Raw genomic sequence first — 9,596 nt, 5'->3', positions numbered from 1 at the left:
CTTGAGCCACCGCGCCCGGCCTGGTTTTTTAAATAATACAAAGTAATTTATTTTTGGCATCCTCAAAACCAAAGAGATTAGGTAATGTAGTGTAGAAGAGAGCAGAGTTTTAGACCTGAGAAGAATCTGCCCATGACTCTTGAAACTCCACAACGAAAGTAGGAGACCCCAAAAAAGGGGTGAGTGTCATCTTTTCTGAGGTTTTTTTTTTTTTTTTAGATGGAGTCTTGCTCTGTCACCAGGCTGGAGTGCAGTGGTGCAATCTTGGCTCAGCCTCCTGAGTAGCTGGAACTACAGGCATGCACCACCGTGCCCAGCTAATTTTTGTATTTTTAGTAGAGACAGCATTTCACCATGTTGGCCAGGATGGTCTTGATCTCTTGACCTCGTGATCTGCCCGCCTTGGCCTCCCAAAGTGCTGAGATTACAGGCATGAGCCACCACTCTCGGCTGGTCAGATAATTTTTTTGGCCAGTTTTTACATAGAGTAATTTTAGGTTTTATGGCTGGCTGTGGGGAAAAGGGGTTCTGGTTTTTATAGCTGGTCTTGGGGGAGAATGTAACTGAGTGACAAGAGGACAGGAGGGGGTCAGATAAAAACTTCTGCTTCTGAGGCTGCTGTTGAGGCCTTTATTTTGGGGTATTGTACAGTGTCAAACCATACACAAACCATACACAGCAGCCAGCTCGGGTGCTGTTAGGAAATGGGCTTATTGCTGGGTCTGTGGGGTATGTGTGTGTTGTGTGTGTGGCTGCTTCTGCATCCTCCTCCCCCCGGCAGCCTCCCCGCCTCCCCTCCAGCCACCCTGGGATTGGTGACTCTCAGCCCCTCCCCTCAGCTCCCCTAGACCCACCCAGAGCCTTTATCAGGGAGCTGGGACTGAGTGACTGCAGCCTTCCTAGATCCCCTCCACTCGGTTTCTCTCTTTGCAGCAGCACCGGCAGCACCAGTGTGTGAGGGTGGCAGGCAGCGCTCCCAGCCAGTTCCCTGATCCTGCCAGACCACCCAGCCCCTGGCACAGAGCTGCTCCACAGGTAGGCAGTCGGGAGAATGATGGATGGACTGGAGCTGGCACCAGGGGACAGGAGCCAGCGTCAAGAGGGAATAAAGCAGATGGCAGCCTCTGATAGGGGAGCAGGGGACTGGGAAGGTGAGCAGAAAGCACCTGTAGGGCCGAGAGCTGGTTAGTGTTTGGAGCCTTTGGCTACAGACTCATTCTTTCATACCAGAAAGTTTTTGCCTAAGTCTTGGGATTATCTAGTACTGGAAAATAGCATCCAGGATCCCTCCTCCAGCTCACTAAGGAAACAGACCAGTCCATGTCCTATAAATCTACCATCTTCCTTGGGAGCTAGAGTCCCCCGGCACCACTATAGCACTGCACGTCTCCGGGGGAGATGTCTGATGAGGGAGCAGGGAAACTAAGCCCAAGGGCTCTACCCCCTTCTCAGAAATACTTTCCACCCTCTCTCCAGACCAGGGCTTGGACAGTGGAGTTGGGGGCTGGGGAAGCAGGGTCAAGCCAAGCTGCTGGTAATGAATGTCTCTTGTGCCTTCACCCACGCTGTATCTTCCTCTTCTCTCCCTTACCTGAGTCCTGTCCCTTTGCTCTCCCAGGCACCATGAGGATCATGCTGCTATTCACAGCCATCCTGACCTTCAGCCTAGCTCAGAGCTTTGGGGCTGTCTGTAAGGAGCCACAGGAGGAGATGGTTCCTGGTGGGGGCCACAGCAAGGTAAATCTCACCGGGCAGAGTACTGGGGACATCACGGGAACCTGGGACTCTGCCTGTCTGGACAGCTGTAGTGAGGAAGCTGGGGTGGGAGGGTTGTCCATCAGAGAGCATTTTTCCTCCCTTTCAATTTCTTTGTTTCTCTGGTCCTCTCATGTTCCCACTATCTCCAGCTGTGTTTGTGTCCCTGTATCTCTGCATGTCTTTGACACCTTGTACATAAAAGGTGCCCTACAAATATGTTGTTTGGTAGGTTGATTGATGGGAGACTTGGTGATTGGATGGTACTGTGAGGGGTGAGCTAGGGTGGTCTAAGGCTCTCTATGGTCTACCTCAGACCCCTTTGCAAGGGACAGATCCCTTCTACTCCCTGGATGGTATGAAACAGTCAGAATTTCTTTCCTAAATGGTCATTTGTGTGCTATTTTACCTATCAGTTATGTATATTGTTTTATTTTCAAAATGCAAATAAATTCCCTTATCTTTTGCTCATCCACTCCCAGTAACCTCAGGTGCTTCTAAGATCCCAACCCCTTCCTTCTCTTTTCTCCCTTGCCTGCCTCTATCCTCTGCTTAGTCAGGATAGGAAAACAACAACAGCAAAAAAACCAGGTTGAACCTCGATTTCCACAGTTCCTCTACGAAAAAGAATAGGAATTGTCAGGGTAGGGATACAGGGGGAGAATAGGGAGGGAGTCTTTTCAAGGTTTTGAAATGACAGCAATTACATCGGTACAAATGCTTTTAAGATGATTACGGGTGGGACTTATTACAAATTCAATGCATGAAGTTTAACTGCCTCTTCAGCTCAAATCTGTTTAGCATCTCATTACAGGAGGTGGGCAGAGTATTCAACAATTTGGGAAAAGTGGCTGCCTGAACGCCACATGCTGGGCCAAGGGAGATATTGCCAGGGTAGCCTTGCAGGTGGCAGTGGTTGTGCCATATCCAAAAGGCCAGAACCATTAAAAAAAAAAAAAAAACAAAACACCCAGGCCCAGGGAGTGCCAAGTATGGGCTGGACACCGTTTGGAGCCACAAAGTTCCAGCCCAGGATAGTTAGAATATCTGGGTTTTTCTGAGACAAACTTGTTTCAGGACTTTGGCCAATGAGATGTCCCCTCTGCCCTCTTGGTCAATGAATGAGAGGGATTGCCATCCTACCCCTTCTCCCTGAGAGTCTGTAAGGATGAGAGAAATTGGGGCAGGAAGAGGATAGTATATAGGTGTGCCTAGGCAACTGCGTTGGTATGTGTGGGGGTGCGTTCTGTGTAAATGCACTTCTGTGTGTGCACAACAGCCCAAGGATGCATGGCTTCTGGAAAGAGAGGCACTGCCAAGACTTGAGATTTGAGGTGAAAATCTCCAGCCATGATCATTGTTATTGTTTCTCTGCAGTTGCAATTAACTGGCTGTGTGGTGTGTGCCCACCACCCTGCTGTGCCCAAGTTGCTAAAAAAAAAAAAAAAAAAAAAATCACAGGGACAATCAAGAGCCCGTGCTGGGCAGCAGCTCTAGAACTTGGGGTTCAGTTGTGGAGAGAAGACATGCCTTCTGAGCATGTTGCCTTCCTGGAATTCTAGACCTAGGGCCGAAAAGGGAGAGGGAGAGAAAACTAGAGGCAGAAAGCCATGGAGAATAGAGAAAGAGGCGGTGGAAAACAGGGAGAGAAACATCCGTGGACATCGTGCAGAGTGGGGGAATCGGGCAGATGTGCGCCTCTAACCTCACCATGCCTGTGAATCACCTAGGGGGCTGCTTAAAATGCAGATTCTGTCTCAGGAGGTCTGGGGTAGGACCAAAAGTCTGCATTTCTAACAGGCTCTGCATAGTGCTGGTGTTGCTGTTGGTCCACAGGTCGCTCCTGGAGCACCTACTTCTCGTCCAGTGTGAACCAGAGGAAATTCTGAAAGAAATCGGGTATCGGATTCAGGATGGGCTCAGGAAGAGGCTGTTTCTTGTGGGAAAAGGATGAGTGGATCCGGGTGGGAGCCTCCTGCCTCAGCCCTCTTTGTTTCTTCCCTAGAGGGATCTGGATCTCTACCAGCTACTCCAGAGACTCTTCAAAAGCCACTCATCTCTGGAGGGATTTCTCAAAGCCATGAGCCAGGCTAGCACAGGTAGGAGGCGGCCCTAGGAGAGAGGGGAGTGAGGGGCAGAATTCTGAAGATGAGAGGCCTGGGAGATCCTTTCAGATGGGAGGGAGATGGGGGATAGCTTAGTGAATCGGTGAGGGTTGTGATCTGAACCCCCTCTCATCACTGTCCAACTTCACTCCCCATTTAGACATTTGTTCTTGGTTTCACAGATCCTAAGGAATCAACATCTCCCGAAAAACGTGAGTAGCCTCTTCTCCCTCCCTATCTCTTGCCACTTTCCCAGAGCTCTGTGGGGCATTGGGCCCAGGGGCCATTTTGTCCAGCCCCTTCTCACCTGGTACAAACAATATGCCAGCTCCCACTGCTCAGCCAACCTTTCCTGAAAGGGAGAGGCCATCCAGAACTAGGAGGAAGCTGGTGTGAGGGGCATAGTGGACTCTCCCTCTGCTGGTTGGTCATTGGAAAACAAGAGGATCTCTTGGTGGCCCTGAAGATTCCAAGTCAGGCACCTGCTAGAGCAGAAAATTCTTGAAATGTGGAGGAAGGAAAGGTGGGCAGAGAGAGTGGGTTTAGGGGAGACACGTGCTAACTGTGAGGAGTCATGCTTTGACAAGAAAAAGGAACAGAGACCAGAAACCCAGTCTCAGAAGTATTGACCCATGTCTGGGAAGATGCATCACTTTCTCATAATCACTGCTGACAATGTTGGCCCTTTTCTGCAGGTGACATGCATGACTTCTTCGTGGGACTGATGGGCAAGAGGAGCGTCAAGCCAGGTAGGAGTGTGTGGGGGTACAGTGGAAGGCCTTAGGGTACTGGCAGAGTATGATAGAAGTCACGTGCCCCATATTATTCACCAGAGGGAAAGACAGGACCTTTCTTACCTTCAGTGAGGGTTCCTCGGCCCCTTCATCCCAATCAGCTTGGATCCACAGGCAAGCCTTCCCTGGGAACAGAGGAGCGGAGACCTTTATAAGGTAGACCTGCTGTAGTTGGGAGGAAGGACAGGGAGACTCTGCTTCTCCCCAGTCTCCCAACTCTGTCTTTGAACGCTGCCCTTCATAGCCAGCCCTTTGCTGTTGGATCAGGGTGTAGTTCACATTCAGAAAGATCCCTCTTATTTACACTGTTCGCTTTACCCTAGACTCTCCTACTGATGTGAATCAAGAGAACATCCCCAGCTCTGGCACCCTCAAGTATCCCCTGAGAGCAGAATGAAGTAAGGATTGTTCATTAGAGAGCGGAGAGGGGACTGGGGAGGGGGCTGTGGGGGTTGCCAGCTGTGCATTTCCTCACATGCTACAGGTATTAAAGCTCATAGATTTGCCCTGAAATACACTGCCAGTGCCCAGCACACTGTCGGTCAAACACAAAGACACTTAGAGGCATGTGTATATGTGTGTGTGTGTGTGTGTGTGTGTGTGTGTGTACACATCCTCCCGTCTTTCATCTTTTTCCTCTGGATCATGGACCTCAGCTGACTATTGAGCAGGAGTGAGTGTTGGGAGATGAGGAGAGAGGGGCTTCTCTGATGGGTAACTTCTATTGTTTGGACTTCATTCTTTTGTGATCTATGCAAAAAGATGGAGAGATTATTATCTGATAATTACAAATACCACAACCAATTCACAGGCAAGCATTTGCCTCCCAGGCAGGCTGAGCCTTTTGGATCACTCGGAATCCTGGGTTACTGGGTCCAGAGGGTAGTCATACACAAGGATGATTCAGGAAGAAATGCAAGGAGCTCTGAAATCTAATGGGAGTAGCAGGAAACCATATCTGAATCTCTCTCTTTAGCGTAATGAATAGGAACATGGCCTCAATGTGAATCCTGGATCTGCCACTCTATCTGTATCTTTTTGGCAAAGTTACATACCCTCCTGTGCCTCAGTTTCCTCATCTGAAAAATAAAAGTGATAATAGTATCTCGCAGGGTTGTGGTTTTGAGGATTGAGTATAGATAAAGTGTTCAGAACAGTGCCGGGTGCATAGTGCTGTGTGCCAATTTTATAATAATTGTCCCAGTCTGGGGGGTGTGGGGGATGTCCTAATGTTTCCCCTGACTAGGTCTGTCTGGACCCCAGGCCTGAGTGGGCTGACAGATTCCTCACTTGGTATGCGAGTGTGAGAGTCCCCCAGGGAAATGTCTAGTCAAAACACGAACCTTCCGCCTTGACACTGTCTTACCACACATAGCAATAGCAGCTCTGCCAATGGCTTTCTTTTCACTAGCTTCCAAAGAAGTGGGGCGGGGGGAGTGAAAACGAGAGGGAGAGGGATTGGGAAGGCTCTTAATCATGAATAGCCTCCTGCCTTCTTCCTGTGTCCCTGTTACCCATACTCATTGGTCTCAAGGTGGCATGCCCAAGACCCAAGGAGCTGGTGCTTGATGATGCTGCCTGTGCATGAATTCCTGGGACCAGAGACTGGGTCTGGCCCCCCATTTAGTGTTGGGTGAGAGGGCACAAAGAGCTATAATAACTGTAACTCGCTGATTACATGGTAGTTACTGTATCATTTTGCTCTCATTAGATGGTTATTTCAGTCCTGCCGACGGCCAGATAATTATACAAGCAGCTATATCTGGATGACATACTCTCCTCCAGCGTTATGCACTGGCCATAAAGATAATTACAGTGCAATTTTGCTATAGCATTTTATACAAATGGCAAAAACAAGTGTATTGTGGAAATCTACTTTTAATGCTTGTTTGTGCATCCAGGCTCTTTCAGAGGGACCCATAATTGCAGCCTTCATAATCTTACCACTGAGGGAGCATTCCCAACCTGTTAGGTGTCAGGCAGAATAGGACATAAGGTTTCTGGGAGCCGGCATTTAAAGATTACATGAGATGGATCAGCAAAGATCATTGTGTCATCTGATTTCATTCATGTGAAACTGTTGAAAAAGGAAGTAGGCCGGGAGCGGTGGCTCACGCCTGTAATCCCAGCACTTTGGGAGGCCGAGGCGGGCGGATCACAAGGTCAGGAGATCGAGACCACGGTGAAACCTCATCTCTACTAAAAATACCAAAAAAATTTGCCGGGCGCGGTGGCGGGCGCCTGTAGTCCCAGCTACTCAGGAGGCTGAGGCAGGAGAATGGCATGATCCTGGGAGGCGGAGCTTGCAGTGAGCCGAGATCGCGCCACTGCACTCCAGCCTGGGGAACAGAGCAAGACTCCGTCTCAAAAAAAAAGCAAAAGGAAGTAATCCCTGGGCCTGTCCTTTCTCTAGGAGGTTTCTGGGAAGAGGAGGAACTGGATAAGGCAAGGGGAGCATTCCTAGTAGGGCACCTTGGACAGGGCTGTGTGTATGTCTGGCTCATGGGGGTGCCAGGATGGCATGAACTTAGTTCCTACTTCTTTGGTCCGCATGGGCCCCACTGGCCATGCACACAGGTGTGTAGAGTAATGTGAATATGGCAGCTGGGAAGGTGCAAGTACCTGCTGCTAGGAGAGTTCCATCCTCAGGCCCAAAGCCTGCAGGGCAGGCTGAGGGTCAAGACTCTTGTTCTTTCCTCTCGCACAAACGCCCCTCCCCTTCTCTCCTGCTGCCCCAGCAGGTTTTAGTGGGAGTTTTTTTTTTTACAGGACATAAGATGTGATTTCAGTGTTTTTTGTTTGTTTGTTTGTTTTTTGTCCTCAGCACTCCACTTCCGGACTCCTGGACTGCATTAGGAAGACCTGTTTCCCTGTCCCAATCCCCAGGTGCACACACTCCTGTTACCCTTTCTCTTCCCTGTTCTTGTAACATTCTTGTGCTTTGACTCCTTCTCCGTCTTTTCTACCTGACCCTGGTGTGGAAACTGCATAGCGAATATCCCCAATCCCAATGGGCATTGACTATAGAATCCCCTACAGTTCCTGTAGTGTCCTACATTAAAAATATAATGTCTCTCTCTACTCCTCAACAATAAAGGATTTTTTCATATGAATGATGTGATGTGTGTGTTTACTCATTTGGTTAGTGGGTTTTTCTGTCCCTTGACTCTTCCAGCTACATGGTAAATACACACATACTTATGATACACACACTTCATATTTAAATGTAAATAACTTTATATATCTTTTTGTATATATCTATTTCATGAACAGTGCCTTACACAGTGCTTTGCACAATGAGTATCAGATTTATTTAGTAATTAAAATAAACACATGAATTTGGAAGATGGTTTCTAACACATAAATATTTTCACAGACCAGTTTTAGATAAAGAAAAAACAGGCTGGACCTGGTGGCTCACGCCTGTAATCCCAGCACTTTGGGAGGCTGAGGTGGGTGGATCACGAGGTCAGGAGGTCGAGACCAGCCTGACCAACATGGTGAAACCCCATCTCTACTAAAGATACAAAAATTAGCCGGGCGTGGTGGTGCATGCCTGTAATTCCAGCTACTTGGGAGGCTGAGGCAGGAGAATCGCTTGAACCCGGGAGGCGGAGGTTGCAGTGAGCCGAGATCACGCCACTGCACTCCAGCCTGGGCAACAAGAGCAGAAAACTCCCCGTCTCAAACAAACAAACAAAAAACAAAAAAGGAAAAAGAAAAAGAAAAAATATATTCAGAATGACTTGTATTACTAGGATGGGCCTGGGAGACATCCATTCCTGAATCTGACCCTACTTAATTAGAGAAGGAGGTGAGGACCAAGGCTGTGCAGAGACCCAGCCACAGAGGAGGATGAATCTATAACACTATACAATTTTTCTGTCTCCAAATGCTGAGCCTGGGTTCTGTGACAGATCCTAGGGATGAAATGATGACTCATACAGAGAGTTTACACTTTAGCAGGGCTGTGGACAAGCAAACAGAACTTGATCCAGCTAGGACAGGGTGTGGACAGGGAAGTTACTACTGAGGCCAAGAAAGAGAGGAGCAGATATCTTCATTGTTAACTGGCTGCCTTAGTTATTATAAAGGGAAAACATTATTTCCTCTGACTCCTCTCTAATATGCCTGTTACCAGCCCCTGCAGCTCTGACTTAACAGTCCCCAGAATGTGTAAGGCACTTACATGTGGTATATGCATGGGTATGGGTGTCTTTTATTAATCTGAGATGTCAACTATCACAGCCCGTCATCCCAAGGGGGGTTCTATACCCTAATGGAACAGCCAGTGAAATCCTCAGGCTCCTTATCTTAGCCTGGTACAGGGGCCTTGGTTATGCCCCTGAATTGCACTGATAAAACATCGACACATAGATTTCCCAAGGCAGTGTAGGGACAGGGCCACAGAGCCAGAGGCCACTTCCTGCAGTCCTTTCATTCTAGTGAAAGTTCTGTCTTCCTACAGCCTGACTTGGGGCCACTTTGGAATGACAGCTATATGGGGGGGTGGTGAAAGGAGGGAACACTCACCTTAGTATTACTTATGTCAGCTTTATAGCCAGAGGTCAAAGAATGCTCCCACCCCAGAGCCTAGACCCTTTTTCCAGTGAGTCATCTCTTTGACTTTTCAAAATTATCTATCTATAGGGCTTAAAACGGGGTACACTTAAGCAGAGTCTAGGGACTTTCTTTGGGTCTTGAAAGCTATAAGAGTTGGTTCTGCTCAGACTTAGTGGGAGTTAGGCATATAGGCTGAGATGAGAAAATTGCTTTGCAGGTAGGAACGTAAGTGCAGAAAGATTGCTCTCTAGTGGGACTGACAAAAATTGCAGTACTGGGGACTCCTGGAAAAAATGAAGACAAATGTTAAGTTAGATTCCTGTGTTTGTACTTGAAGAACGTGTGAAGGGATCCTGATCTTCCCTTTCCTGTTGTAAAA

The 9,596-nt window shown here is 48.3% G+C and overlaps 1 protein-coding gene across 4 annotated transcripts; it reads left to right on the top strand.

The window, feature by feature from the left end:
• The first annotated feature begins 892 nt into the window (after positions 1 to 892).
• On the top strand, positions 893 to 7,764 carry TAC3 (tachykinin precursor 3). Of its 4 annotated transcripts, none has more exons than XM_001115535.4 (7): positions 893 to 1,035; positions 1,619 to 1,737; positions 3,761 to 3,854; positions 4,043 to 4,072; positions 4,556 to 4,609; positions 4,978 to 5,052; positions 7,479 to 7,764. In XM_001115535.4, the coding sequence occupies exons 2-6, from the start codon at positions 1,624 to 1,626 to the stop codon at positions 5,049 to 5,051; spliced, it is 366 nt and encodes a 121-aa protein (XP_001115535.3). In that variant the 5' UTR covers positions 893 to 1,035; positions 1,619 to 1,623; the 3' UTR covers position 5,052; positions 7,479 to 7,764. The 4 variants fall into 4 exon arrangements, with proteins under 4 accessions (XP_001115535.3, XP_077809322.1, XP_028685468.1 ...); XM_077953196.1 differs by having other exon boundaries at positions 1,597 to 1,737; XM_028829634.2 differs by lacking the exon at positions 893 to 1,035 and adding an exon at positions 1,404 to 1,534.
• The last annotated feature ends 1,832 nt before the right edge of the window (positions 7,765 to 9,596 follow it).

The sequence above is a fragment of the Macaca mulatta genome, chromosome 11, assembly GCF_049350105.2.
Source record: "Macaca mulatta isolate MMU2019108-1 chromosome 11, T2T-MMU8v2.0, whole genome shotgun sequence".
Taxonomy (NCBI): Eukaryota; Metazoa; Chordata; class Mammalia; order Primates; family Cercopithecidae; genus Macaca; species Macaca mulatta.
This window is presented reverse-complemented; position numbering and strand designations above follow the sequence as displayed.